General features: G+C 41.5%; 1 protein-coding gene across 3 annotated transcripts in view; it reads right to left on the bottom strand.

Annotated features, from left to right (window-relative positions):
* Window positions 1-14,595, bottom strand: part of TLN2 (talin 2) — a 149,603-nt gene that overhangs the window by 20,472 nt on the left and 114,536 nt on the right. For all 3 annotated transcript variants that reach the window (XM_068144034.1, XM_068144033.1, XM_068144032.1), the window contains 6 exons: window positions 12,512-12,658; window positions 10,915-11,081; window positions 9,588-9,771; window positions 6,997-7,122; window positions 5,447-5,563; window positions 2,835-3,020 (listed from right to left, as the gene is read on the bottom strand). In XM_068144034.1, coding sequence (XP_068000135.1) covers window positions 2,835-3,020; window positions 5,447-5,563; window positions 6,997-7,122; window positions 9,588-9,771; window positions 10,915-11,081; window positions 12,512-12,658 — 927 coding nt within the window. The remainder of the gene's footprint in view (window positions 1-2,834; window positions 3,021-5,446; window positions 5,564-6,996; window positions 7,123-9,587; window positions 9,772-10,914; window positions 11,082-12,511; window positions 12,659-14,595) is intronic.

Here is a 14,595-nt window from a genome sequence, read left to right as displayed (position 1 = left end):
ATCTCACTATTACTTTTCCAGACTTGCTCAGCAAGGCCACCAAGGCGTCTCGAATGTACTGAGGTAGTCAGACTCAGAAAGTCAGTGCTGTTTGAAGGGACCTGGAGAACTCACATATTCCAACCTCCTGCCTGAAGCGAAGTCAACATTACATTCACACTAGATCACTTGGGTCTTTGAAGTTAATTGTGCTCACAGCAGAATAACTGGAAGTTCCTATGTTTAAAGTTTTGACCACTGTGTTTCATTTCCCTGCCATGCACCTCAAGTAAATATCCTGACACTGTCTCCTCTCCCGCGAGGTTCTTCTCTAGGCCAAACAGGCAGGTCTTCACAGGGCCTGTGCTCCAACCACAACTGTCTATTGAGCTTGCATCAGTTTCATCAATACCTTTTTTATTTTGGTAGCCACCAATATGTATAATCAGAAACTGCTATTATCTTAGAGCCTGCTCTAGCCTTCAGTAGCTGCAATTACAGTGTTTCTACTGACTTTAATGAGAGTTGTCTTTGCTCATTATATCCCACAGTAACCAATCTCATTGTCCTTTGAAACGGCATCTACTTAAGTATGTAAGTAATGAGCACTGTAAATTCCTGTATATCAGAACAAGCACAAGCATATATGTACAATTGCTAGTAAGTCAAATCCCTTACACTACTTGCCTTCAGCACCTGGCAATGAAATAGAATTTCAATTTAAGTTCCTGACATGGGAGAAAGCTAAGCTACTAGCACACATCATATGTACACACTTTCATCTTTGCCCAAAGGACATATAAATCTGACTATTTGTCATTCCTTACTGTACAGTCTAGCTTAACCTTACTGGAATCCCCTCCAGTATCTGTCCAGTCTCACAAACCCCAAGCTGCACTGCATAGCACAGCTGTTCCAGCACCACGAGGCTAGGACTGCTGCTCCTAGCACTAATGTTCAATGACTATCATGGAAATGCCTTGTGCAGTAATCAATCTGCACAAATTAATGGCATAAGATTTCTAAGTGTGAGCCAAAATTGTGGAAGCAGGATTTTCTAAATGAAGTCTGGTACAAACCTTTGTTAAATGACCTGGCTCTTTTGTTGCACATTTTAAATATTTCACACAATTAGCATACCTGAGACTTTTATTGCTGTTGGCCCCATTCACGAAAGGTAGACAAGGCTAAACTATAGCTTACTCCTTGTCAGTGTATCATTACAGGCAAGTAAAATTTTCCTTCTGTAGATAGCATGCTTTGTGAAGGTAATTCCCTGGGGGATCGTGAATGTTCTTCTAGCATTCCAGACCTATGCTGTTTAGTTTGCTGAAGTAGTGTCTGTTGGCCACTTGCACTGCACGAGCTCCAAAGCCGTTAAATTAACTGAGAGCAAATGTAAACTTCAAAAGAGGGATGCTCACAATTGAATGTTCAAAAATCATGTATTGGGCTGTAGATCATGTATCTGAGTGTCTGTACAACATGTTTTGAAACAGAGAACTCTGTTCCTGAGAATTCATTGCCTGTTTGGAGAGGCTGAAACAAAAATGTGTCTGCACACTTCCAAATGACAAAAGATGTTTAGTGTACTTCAGCATCTGAATTCATGCCTGAATTGATTTGTCAGAATACTGTACAACTATGAACTGATCTTAGCCTACTTTAGATGTTTTAATTAACTGGATTGTACTTAACATAAATTAGGCTACGTTAGTTCTCATGTAGGTAGCACAGTTGTTTTAATTTTCTCCTGCAAATTAGAGTTTCTTTATTTGGTTTGCTTTCTGAATTTATGAAATGGAGAGGTCACAAAATCTGAACAATGCAAAATGGTCAAGAGCTGTCAGACACCAAAAATCCTGTCAGAAAACTAAGTCAAAATATAAAGTCTCATTCAATAGTTTTGTGCAAATCCAGTTCTAAGTTATATAACTTACACTTCCATATGAGGACCATCTTAAAACCAAAATTAATCTTTCCACCTGGGCAGTGTTAGGCTAAAAATTGATCTGGGACTGATGCAGGCAGCTAGGTGTTGACTGAATATTGGAAATTACACACCTCAGAGCACACCATTATCCTACTGTCATCTTCCACACACACAAAGGCAAAAGTAAATAAGTATAATTTGCAGGTGAAAGCACTTTTGTGTTACTACTGAAGACCAAAAACAATCTTTATAATCCCTCCCTCCTTTTTTTTTTTTTTAATCCCCATCTAGATATTTTTCATCCTGAGAACAAAGTCACATGGCTTAATAGCTATTTATATGACACATACTTTCCCTCAGTTGTTGCAAGTCGTCTAGCTCAGGCAAGTGTGGAAAATAGGGTACCAATATTTTTATATGTATATTTAGTGCAAAGGCAACACACGTTTTTGAAAAGCACAGAAGAAATTGAGCCAACCAACGGGTTTGATTAGGAGGGAAAGGACTACTACAAATAGACCTGATTGTTCCCTTTCACCATTCTTTGCACTCTTCCTAGAAATACCAAAATCGTACTTGTGACCACGGGATTACTCATATATTCCATTACTTGCACAAATTGTTTCTTCTCCAAGTTAGAATACTGAAATTTAAGGCATTTCAGGTCAAACAAAATTCCTCATTTTCATAAAAACAAAACAGTCAATATTAGTGCTGCTACTTTTGTTTTTTTTTTTTAAATGCCTAGCACAAAAAAATTCTGAGAGATGTTCCCTTCAAATTACCATAACCATTAACTTTCTCATCTGAAAGTAGAGCACTAATACAAAGAAACTGAACAGCAAGTGTAACATTCCAGGGGTTTACAGGAACACAAAACCATAAAATAAAATCAGTTTTAGGCAAGGAAGTGAATCTTTACCTTACAAGCTGTTAGCATGTCAGCTACTGCTTTGCGGCTCAGATTTGCTGTAGCAATCACATCCTCCTGTCTGCATGAGTTCCCAGCTGCAACAGCTTTGGCAGTTGCCATGGTGATTCCTTTCGTCATCCGGATTGATTCTTCAGGTGATGATGCCTTTTCTGGAACCTCGCTTGACTGAAACACCTAAAAGCGAAAGCAGAAGGAAGGTCTGATAAACCATTCAAATCAAAGCACTACAACTGTGAGGACAAGACAGCAAATGGAAGCAGCCTTTGAACAGCAGGAAATTAGAAACATATTCAGAGTACTTGAATATCATTCTTGCTTGTCATGAGCCTGGTGCTGATAAGCCTGCTCACCTATAGACGGCAGAGAGAAACAATAAGCTGAGGGAAGCATACAAAAAGGTTAACCCATTCATCTCGTCTGCCATTTAACTACTTGGATGATAGTTTGTTACAGGATCAAAAGAATTACTATTCATTTCATTATACTCTTACCCCCTCCTCTCCCCTTCATTCTGACTGCTGGTCTGCTCAGTAAAGAGATCTTTCCCCTGGAAAAATGTGCCCTCTCAAGTCACTGCTGATAGCACAGTGCAGGACAGAAGTATCCAAATGTTTCTTTAAGAAGTGGAGATGGCGTGTTGTCACCTACGCCACACTTAGTCTCCCTTATTAATCTAAATTCATAATTTTGCAGTATGGATGGTGTGCAAATAATTTGAATTATCTGACAATACAATCCTAAGATGACAGTAATAAGAGCAGGGTAACATTTATCTTGTATTTCCTTTTCCCAAGCTTTAGTCTGTATTTGCTTGCCATTCTTAGTAAAAGAATTGCAGAGGCAATTCTGAGTGCACAGTTAATTAGGAGAGATTTCTTGACTACATGCAGTACAACCTAAGCAGGTTAGTGGTTACAGAACACAGGATGTCTGGACAAAAGTGAGCCTCATCTATCCCATGCTCCCAGTTCATCAGTTTTTCACTTTCTCTCTCCAAAAGTGGAGGAAGATGCTAAAAACAAAGTCTAGTTAACTGTGTGAATGATATCCCTCAACACTGCTCAGTTTCAGTCCCTGGACTACCAATCAAGTGTGGCCCATTTTCTTGAGCCTGTATGCCATCCTTGGTCCCTCTTGACCTTCCCCTAGTACTTCACTTTTCTCCCCATAAGAGAGGTAATATTATCACTACCAGAGCAATACTGACAAAAGGAAGAGGAGGCGCATTTCAGCGAGATACCAATCAGACTGAGAAAGTAGATGCAGCAACACACAATCCTTCACTAACAAATCTGGACAAGCTTTATATCAGTTATGAAAAGGAATGCAACTTGGCCAGGCCTTCATGAGAATACATGACAGTGATGTGCACTAGAGATTGTACAGAATGCTCCGGATCCGGTACGGAATAGAATAGAATAGACCAGACCAGTTTGGAAGAGACCTTCAAGATCATCGCATCCAACCTATCACCCCACCCAACTAATCAACTAAACCATGTAACCAAGCACCCCATCAAGTCTCCTCCTGAACATCTCCAATGATGGTAACTCTACCACCTCCCTGGGCAGCCCATTCCAATGGGCAATCACTCTCTCTGTGGAGAATTTCTTCCTAACATCCAGCCTAAACCGCTCTTGGTGCAGCCTGAGACTGTGTCCTCTTGTTCTACTTAAGCTGCAGATACTGTATGAATTCCCAACAACTACATACACATTAAAAAAGAAATTAAATAAACAAACAAAAGACCCAACAAACATTCAGATTGGATATTAGGAAAAATTTCTTCACAGAAATGGTTGTAAAGCACTGAAACAGGCTGCTTAGGGAAGTGGTGGTGTCACCATCCCTGGAGATATTTAATAGCCATGTAGATGTGATGCTGAGGGACAGGGCTTAGTGGTGAAATTGGCAGTGCTTGTCTAAAAATTGGGCTCAATGATCTTAAAGGTCTCTTCCATCTAAAAATTATTCTATTCTACCTATTTTAGGTATTACTTTAAGCCAGTGACCTGAGCACTAGTGAAAAAAAATAACTGCAACTCCAGCTGGAGGCTTTAGTTTTAAATCTTAAAGAGAAAGGAAAGCAATTGTCATTGTCTAACACCTGCTTTGGGAGACAGTTCCACGCTATTGTTAATTCCTGCTTAGATAGAATCTCAGATAGCAGGCTGTGTGTCACTGGTACTATCATTTCACAATACAGGAAAAACAGAAACAAGATTAAGCTGCAGGTGCAATACAGGTGTGATGCTGAGGAGACATGATCAAAGCCAGGATCAGAAAAGCAAACAGCACTGGACTCAGTGTAATTAAAGTTGAGCATCTAAAGAACATAGAAGCAGTCACTTCTAGGTTTGCATATGACAGTATTATCTAAATCTCAAAGTGGGGACTGGTAACATCTGAAAGTAGACAGGCTGAAGTGGCATTGTCATTGTACTTTCAGAGATGATTTGCAACAGGTAGAGAGAACCTAACTGCATTTGATGTGCTGCAAGGCAGTAAAGGACAGTTTGAGGAGAAGGCCCTGGGCAGGCTGGTTTGAAGGTAAGAGCATACTTTCAAAGACTGCTACGTATGGCCACTTTGTTCCGTACCGTAAGTGCCTGTTTGATGTACTCAATTGTGGCTTCAAGAGCTCTTGTCCCTCGTGTGGCTTCATCTTCTACTGCTTTAACAGTCTTCAAAAGTGATGTGACATTTGTTACCATCACCTAAGGAAGAGAGGGGTGAAGATGAAAATGTGATTCTTTCCTCGTTTCAGAGAAAGCAATGCATGAAGTAAAGCAAATTCAGCTAGGTAGCATTATTACTTCTAATAGATGTAATAAGCTTCTGAACTGCATGTGTCATAAGACTAAATACCAGCTCTCCTGCTGGCCAATTTCTGAATGCTCCCTGTGAGCATTCTGGCAAAAAAATCTACATTTCCAGGCCAAGTCTCTTATTTGGATTGTGTCTTTTCTTCCCGCACATCTTACACTGCAGGATGGAAGAGATGTGATGCAAAGTATAGTGTTTCTTTTTGAAACTTGCCCAGTACAATCTCTGGAATCAGACAAAAACCCTGGTAAGCAAGCAGTTAGACACCAGCCTCAAGCCCAAAAGCACATATAGAATCAGTGTCACTCTTCCAGTTACAAACCAAATAGTGCTGATCCAGAACAACACAGTTATCACTGCAGTAAGGACACCTTTCTTTATCCCTGTATGTTGAGATACAAATTATAGTTACAATGCCTGCTCCTTGACAGTCATGACTTAAAATAAAGAGAGCTCTTCACAGCAGAGAGTGCCAAGAAGCCACTTTCTTGACTAGGTAAGTAATTTTCAAGTAGTGCCTCAACAGTAAATAATTACCATGTACTCTGAAAGGAAGAGAGGCATGGAACTTACAGGTAAGCAACAGACATGAGAATGAGAAGAGCTTCCAGGCAAGCAAGAAGCTATCATGACACTCTCACAATGTAGAAGTAATATATCTAAATCTCCACATCTGGAAATATCTTGTAGATATGAAATCACAAGATCTTTGTGAGGCAAATGCCATAACACATTTCAGGTGAAGGTAAAATAAAGTACAGAGGTATCACAGGTGTGTCCTGATCTGCTTGTGTTTTGAGTTTTGATACCTATGTACTTCCTGGGAAGATCTAGGAGGTAGGGGGCAGAAATGCACAATACCCTGCTGTAGAGTTAGTTATTGGAGAGGTTTTTCTCTTTCCCTCCCTCTCTTGCCCCAAGCTGCAACATATAAGTAAGGATGCTGTATGCTTATCCTGAGCATATGTCGTTGCTTAGAACGTAGTATCTTGGGACCAGTCAACATGGGATAAATTTCAGCATGTAACATTATTAAAGGAGAACCTGCTCTCGGATACAGACATGCAAACAAAAGAAGTTTCTCTTCAGAAAGAATACAGTTCTTTCATGAAAAACATGGAAGTAATCTGACAGCCTATAGAAATGGAGAGATTCATGAAAACAAAATAGTGTAACTTTATTTTCATGTATCATGCCAGGATGACAAAGAAACAAAAAAAGAGGTGAGACTTCAGGCAGTGAGGACTTACTAAAACCAAAGCTTTGCACGTGTAAGTGTGACTGCACAGGTACTTTCAAATAAAATGTAAGAATAAGGTTTTACCTTGGCAGCACCTTTTAGCTGGTACATGGATGGATCATCTGCCGGTTTGCTGGCAGCTCCTTTAGTAGCACCAATGAGATCAGAAAGGGCCTTTGCAACATCCTTGATAGCATTGATCAAGACAACCTATAGCAATGAGAAACAGCTGTAAGCCTCAGGCAAGAAACAGTAGCCTGGATGAGGCTGTGATTTTTAGAACACAGCTAAAAAAACACCTACTATTGCTACACAAATACTATCACCCTCGCTCTACCCTAATAGCTTATACAGAAGTGAAGTCTTAGCTCTTCCTGAAAAGTTTACTTGTCTTTTGACAGCTTAGAAGCTTTTTGACTATGGAAATAAGCAGATGAGACACAAGACAGACTGCTGTGATTCTCTGTTGTCTAACTGCCTACACTGCAGAGCAACTTCCAATGTAAGACATCTGAAACTATCACACCAGGTAAAGAAAGTGTTACTGCTATGGAAAAAAAAAATGTTGTGACAGTACTGTACACTCCAACTATTATGCCAGCATGGATTTAGGAAGGGCAGGTCCTGCCTGACCAACCTGATCTCCTTCTATGATCAGGTGACCCGCCTGGTGGATGTGGGGAGGCCTGTGGATGTAGTTTACCTGGACTTCAGCAAGGCCTTTGACACCGTCCCCCATAGCAAACTCCTGGCCAAGCTGTCAGCCCATGGCTTGGACAGCAGCACTCTGAGCTGGGTTAGGAACTGGCTGGATGGCCGAACCCAGAGAGTGGTGGTGAATGGTGTCACATCCAGCTGGCGGCCAGTCAGTAGTGGAGTCCCCCAGGGATCGGTGCTGGGCCCCATCCTCTTTAACATCTTTATTGATGATCTGGATGAGGGCATTGAGTCCATCATCAGTAAATTTGCTGATGACACCAAGCTGGGGACAGGGTAGAGAGGCTTTGCAGAGAGACCTCGACAGGCTGGACAGATGGGCAGAGTCCAACAGCATGAGATTTAACACATGCAAGTGCTGGGTTCTGCACATTGGCCACAACAACCCCATGCAGTGCTACAGGCTGGGGTCAGAGTGGCTGGAGAGCAGCCAGGCAGAGAGGGACCTGGGGGTGCTGGTTGATGGTAGGATGAACATGAGCCTGCAGTGTGCCCAGGCGGCCAGGAGGGCCAATGGCATCCTGGCCTGCATTAAGAACAGTGTGGCCAACAGGAGCAGGGAGGTCATTCTGCCCCTGTACACTGCACTGGTTAGGCCACACCTCGAGTACTGTGTCCAGTTCTGGGCCCCTCAGTTTAGGAAGGATGTTGACTTGCTGGAATGAGTCCAGAGAAGGGCAACAAAGTTGGTGAGGGGCTTGGAACACAAGCCCTATGAGGAGAGACTGAGGGAGCTGGGGCTGCTTAGCCTGGAGAGGAGGAGACTCAGGGGTGACCTTATTGCTCTCTACAACTACCTGAAGGGGGGTTGTAAACAGGCAGAGGTTGGTCTCTTCTCCCAGGCAGCCAGCACCAGAACAAGAGGACACAGTCTCAGGCTGCACCAGGGGAAGTTTAGGCTGGAGGTCAGGAGGAAGTTTTACACAGAGAGAGTGATTGCCCATTGGAATGGACTGCCCGGGGAGGTGGTGGAGTCGCCGTCACTGGAGGTGTTCAGGAGGAGACTTGACAGGGTGCTTGGTTACATGGGTTAGTTGTTAGGTGGTGTTGGATGACAGGTTGGACGCGATGATCTTGAAGGTCTCTTCCAACCTGGTTTATTCTATTCTATTCTATTCTATTAGAAATGCTCCGTTTAAGACACATGATGCCCCTAACCTACAATTTCTCCAAAACGTAATTACTGTGTTGATAGGTTGGACTCGATGATCCTCGAGGTCTCTTTCAACCTTAGTTATACTGTGACAATAGCTTTTATTCTAATTACTACATTCTTGGCTATTACTTACAGAGAGAAACAATGTGCAGTAAGCATTTTGCAAATGATGCTAGTTTATTGAAAACCAGAGAAGTGCTTCCAGAAGTATGTTTCTAGAGAGGAACATCTTGATAGTTTAGTCCGTAATACAAGTCAAACAAAAAGAACACACATCCCCTTTTAAGACTACTGTGTAAACAAGCAGGCTTTTTCTAACTGAGCAGAGGCACATCTGCAATATGCTTGCCAACCTCCATTTCACCAAGATCCAGAGTGAAGAAATACTTGAGGTAATCTACATTGGAGGCTGAAGTTACTGAGTTCAATAAAAAGAGAATGGCAAGAGCTTGTTAGACTACATAAATAACACAGTGCACAGCACAGTATAACCAGGGTAAGAAGCTCTTCAGAACAAAATGGCATCATTCATGGCTCCAATCAAGAAAAATACTTAGCCAAAAGTATCTTAGCTGGAACACACTCATGAGTTAAAAGCAAAGTGTTGTATAGAGGCTTGTCTAGCTCCATGTAATGCTTTAACCTCTTGATTGTATTGTAAAAAGAGCAATGTCTGACTCAAACCAGGAAAGTCCTAAAAGAGATGAATTCTATTGTATTGCTTAAAAGCAGAAGTCTCACAAAGTCTTATAAATTGAAAATTGTCTCTCAGGAATATCAGAAAAATCTTAAAACACCTCACCTGTGTTTCAGGATCATCAGATCCCAAGCTAGCTGCTCCTAATTTGACTACCTCTGCAAGCTGAGTGATGGTGTTAGCTGATGACTGAGCAGCTTGGGCCAGTTTGTCCTGACTTGAGGCAGCACCAGAAACCAACAATTTTGTATCTTCAACTAAAGCTTTTGCTGTTTTCAGGATATTCTCCCTGTAGAATAAAAACAATAAAAAGAAGCAGGGAAGGAAGTGGAAAAGGAAGAAAATATTTTCAATGTTATGGTGACTAACAGTGACATAAAAGAGCTGATGTAAGTCATTTTCATGAGCAGCCAATGTCCACTCATGAAAATATACCACAGACATGGCTGCAAAGTTAAAAAGAAAACAAAACACAAACCCAGACTATTACAACAGTAGCACTGTATTATTACATTTTTATATTTTGGGCTAGACTCAGGCAGTTTATTAAAATGAGAAGAAATGAGGTAGGTCAGTGGCAGCAGAAAAGATGGAATTTTAATGCTGGAAGAAAATCTGGCTGTGCTGTGTGAAAAGTAACTGTCAAATTCCCACCATAATCAGCACGTTGTGAGGAAAGGAATTACTTGTCAGGAATGCAGTAGCAGGAATGTCAAAAGGAACAGAGAATGTGGCTGAGTCAGTTCTCCCCCAACCATACACATATTTTGACATGCCAGGACAACAAATCCAAAGCAACATTTGAGTAAAAGAAGAAACCATTTTTAGTAAGCACTTCACGAATGAGTCAATTTAACTAAGAACTAGAACCATATTCATGTAGAATGCCAGCCTGGAAATTGATCACACCTGTATGAAAATCCCTGACTTGCAGTCTGCAGAATGGCAGCCACTTAAACACCTTTCCTCTTCCCTGAGCAACTGTCAAGGCAGGAAATAAATGCTGGCCAGGCAGTTTTTGTACAGGCCAACTAGGCTGTGAAGCAGTTAAGTCAGTGTCTTGGCTGTGAAGCCCTGGAAAGGAAATAACACTCAGATGCAGCAAATCTCTTAATGGGATGAAAAATGCTGTGAGATTATTTTGTTGCAGATGCTACTTGAAGGGAAAATGAGCTTATCTTTGCCAACGGGGAAAGTGGGTGGCATAGCCATGTCATTTCCATTACTGCTGTCCACAAGAGCATTACCCATAAGCATGATTTAGCAAAACAAACAGCCAGACAGTCAAGAACACCTGCTGGAAAAAAGTATATAGAAGATTCCTTTTTGATGTCATAGCTAATTTTTGCTACTGGAGTAACAGTGCATGGAAGCCTTCTGCCAGTTCCATGGTGCCCCCATGCACACTTCTATCTTTTTCAGTTACACTGACCTGTGGTCTGCAAATGACTCGTTGTTCTCTGCGTTAAGGGTTCCAGCAGTGGCAAACATGATAGTTGTGTCTAGATCTGCAATGATCCCAGACACAGCACTAGCTGCAGTAATACAGGCTTGTGTGCCTCTGTTTCCCGCTTGAAGGGCAGATAAAACTAGGGAGACCTGGAAACAACAGAAAGCAACAAGTGGTCATAGAAACAGGGCCTTGTGATGGGACATTGCATAAAGAGAGCTCTTTGCTTGACTGGAATCAACATTTGCAAACTCAACTCAACCGCTCCTTCCTCTTCCTTGCTTTATTTGTCAAGTAGTCATTGCACCAAATGAAGTTTGTCAGGTAGAAGGGACTTCAGCTAGGAAGCCCACTTCTCAGGCAGAATGAAGAGATCTGTTCATCACAGGATGAAGCACATCAGTTAAAACTTTCCTGGAATACCAGTCAGAGGCAATGTGGTGGACTTCAGCTAAAGCAGATGTCAGAGCCAAGAGCTACTGCTTTTGCCCTAATACCAGCAGCCTCAAGCACCTCCCACATCCTGCACAGTACACTGATGTAAACCTTAACATCAGAGAAACAGAAAATATAGGCACTAAATATGGTTATATTTATAGAAAATCATAGAAATACAATATATGCCTTTATATCTAGCAACATTTTTAATCACTAAAAAAGCTAGAGATCTAAATTTCATCTAATTAGTGTTGTACTAACCAAGCTCCACAGCTGTGATGCTCTTCTCATGGTATACTGTGGTCCTAAGTTCAGCTTTTGGAACAAAGGCTCCAGAACCAGGGATGCGTGTGCTGACTGATAAAAGTGCAGTTCTTCCTGAGGATCTACTCAGATTCAAAGCTGTCCCTGAGCAGGTTGTCCCTGTGATTTATTACTACTCACCTTATCAGCTGTAATTCTTTCTACATGACACTGTTCACCCCTGCTTAAGTTTGGAATTGACACTCCTGGGACATAGCACAGTGGAAAATTTATACAGCTGTGAGCACACTAATGTAGGGTGAACAAGAGATGTTTGGTGAAATCTAGAAGCAATTGACATTTGACTCTCAATGTTCATGCACAACAAAAGGAGAGAGACTGTCAAAAAGCTTCAGCAAAGCTGAACTACCCAAGCTGTCTGTTAGAAGTTGACATTTCCAAAGACCAAGTTACCTCCAGACAGTTTGAAGATGCAGTTCTAAGTGTGTTAGCTTAGCCCAGTGTTAAAGGGAAGGATATTGCTACATGAAAACACATCATTGACCAACCTCATCTTGGTAACTGCGGCCATCCATGGGGGCTTAGTATTTCCAAGGCAGTGCCTCATAGGGCACAAATGCTACCTCATGTCTTCGGGATTAGTTTTGGACCAGTTTCTGGTGTGAGGCTGAAGTTATAAGAGACATGAGCAAGGGCTAAGCATGGGCTAATCTAGCAAATGAACTTCACTGAACACTTGCAAGAAAAAACTTAGTGTAATTCAATCAATGTTGTACTGCAATGGGAAGTTAAGAACCCCATAAATGCCTGAACCCAAATGATTTGACTAGCTTACTCCCTGGGGAAGTTTGGTAGATGACACAGAGGGATGTCTTACCTTTTCTGTGACAGCACGAGCACATTCTATCAACTCCCTTTTGGTGTAGCTGTCTGTAGGGCAAATCTGGAGAGCTCCAGCTTTCTGCACAAGGAAGATACAGCCGTGGCCAAGTTCTTGCACCCGAGTCCTGATCTGGAACCCTATCTAGATCACAGAGGAGGTACAGGGAAAAAGGAAGCAAGAGCAAGGTGAATAAAGGACTGTCATGCTGGTACACTGTGTCAACACAAATGGGAACATTCTAGTGAATCTTCATTACCAATATTCTGCCCACTGCTACACTCTGCAGAGATCAGAAAAAAAGGACAGAGGTAATGCTATGTACTCCTGGAGCACAACTGTACAAAAGGCTTACTGATGAAACAGAAGTTCTAGTGAACTGGAGCCCAGAGAAGAGAAGGCATAAGGTGTGTCCCCAAGTCAAGCATATGTAACTCAAAGCACATCTTCGTCACATTGGAGTAACATGACTTCTCCCAGAACAGTGCCATCAGCATGAGCTGTATTCTAGTATGTATGATGAGTAAAAAGTAGACATTATTCTACACTGCAGAAACTGTGTCAAAAAGTACATTGCTGAGATTGATTGGTTTTGCATCTCACACTATCCAGAGCTGATCATGTACACATGGAAATGTGGAAAATCTTGCTCTCCCTGCTCCTGATTTAGTAATGATCCTGTATGGTCCCTGTTTAGAAACATGTGATAGTTTTTGTACCTGCATGTACTTAGGCACGTCAGCATGTATTGGGATTAATAAGTAGGCAGAACTACAGCCATTAGTATCACAAACAGAATTATTTCAACTTCAGGCAGAAAGTAACGTGCAGAAATTTAACAATATCAAGCCAAATGCGTAGCTACTGAATGCCAACACTCCAGTGGTCTCTCTGCTGTGGAAGGTAATTACAAAGACACAAACTCTTTGAAGGTCTTTTATCTAGATAAGGTGACACATCCAGTGATGGCAAGATACCCTCTTACCACATCTCAAGGAAGTTTGTCTAAGCCCTGTAACTAGAGGCACGCAGTAAGAAGAGAGAGGCAGAGGGATTTCGGTAATTGTGCTCAGAGAACACGCAGCAACTGCTGTAACAGGTTAACATAGATGAGGTAGAGTCCCTGCTCCTCTGTTAGCAGGAAGGGTGTCAGCTTGTGTCGAGAGCCTGCCTCTCCTGCACCCTATTCCCACTGAGTTACAAAAGATGTCCCAAAAGCAAAAGATAACTTGTGCTCCTACAGGTTGCCTGCATCTCACTTTCAGAACAGAATTAAATGTGAAACTGCTTACAAGCAAGACAGATAGAAAAGCATCTATCTATCTATCTATCCATCCACCCACATACAGATATATTTGTAATTCACCCAAACATGAGATTGAAGGAAAGATGTATAGTTAACAATTATTGGGAGTTTTCTGTGTATTTGCACATTTTCTGTAAGTGAAAGCCCCAAGTAATTTAGGAGATTCCATCCTGGTCTCACAAACTGTCCTGTACTATTTCAAGCTGTTTCTTTCTGCTGTTTGATCAAAGCTTCATCAAAAGGCTTCAGTTCTTTGACTGGGTGATTCTTATAACTAGACTTGTAGCATAAAAAGCCACTCTTACGAAGTAAAATGTTACATCTTTCCATAGTTCCTACAGGTTTTTAACAATCTGCCCTCCTAGCATTCCTAGAAAAAACTCATTCTGTAATCAATTGCATATACTGAGAACAAGAGGAGGACTGAAGAGAAACAACAGCAAAACAGGCCTGAACTTCTGAATGTTCACTGGAAACATTTTGCAGTAAATCCTAAATCCTCTTGTTAAGAGCCCAAACACAAGCAGTACTAAAACTGAGGTGGGTTACCAGTAAATACTACTACTATGTGCGGCTCTGCCTCACTGTATAAAGGCACAATGAATAGAGGGTATATTTTGAAGAGGGAAAGCTTGGTATCAAAAACTAAGATAGCTATCTCTCCACAAAACATAAGGAGGAAACATCACTTCTGATACACATGTAAAGAACTCATTAAGATTTCACAGCACTTTGAAGAGAGACTACACTCAGTTCCTTTCAGTCTAGCTTGGTA

This window comes from Melanerpes formicivorus, unplaced genomic scaffold (assembly GCF_026170545.1).
Source record: "Melanerpes formicivorus ecotype bairdi unplaced genomic scaffold, bMelFor1.0.p_v2 SCAF_10, whole genome shotgun sequence".
Lineage (NCBI taxonomy): Eukaryota > Metazoa > Chordata > Aves > Piciformes > Picidae > Melanerpes > Melanerpes formicivorus.
This window is presented reverse-complemented; position numbering and strand designations above follow the sequence as displayed.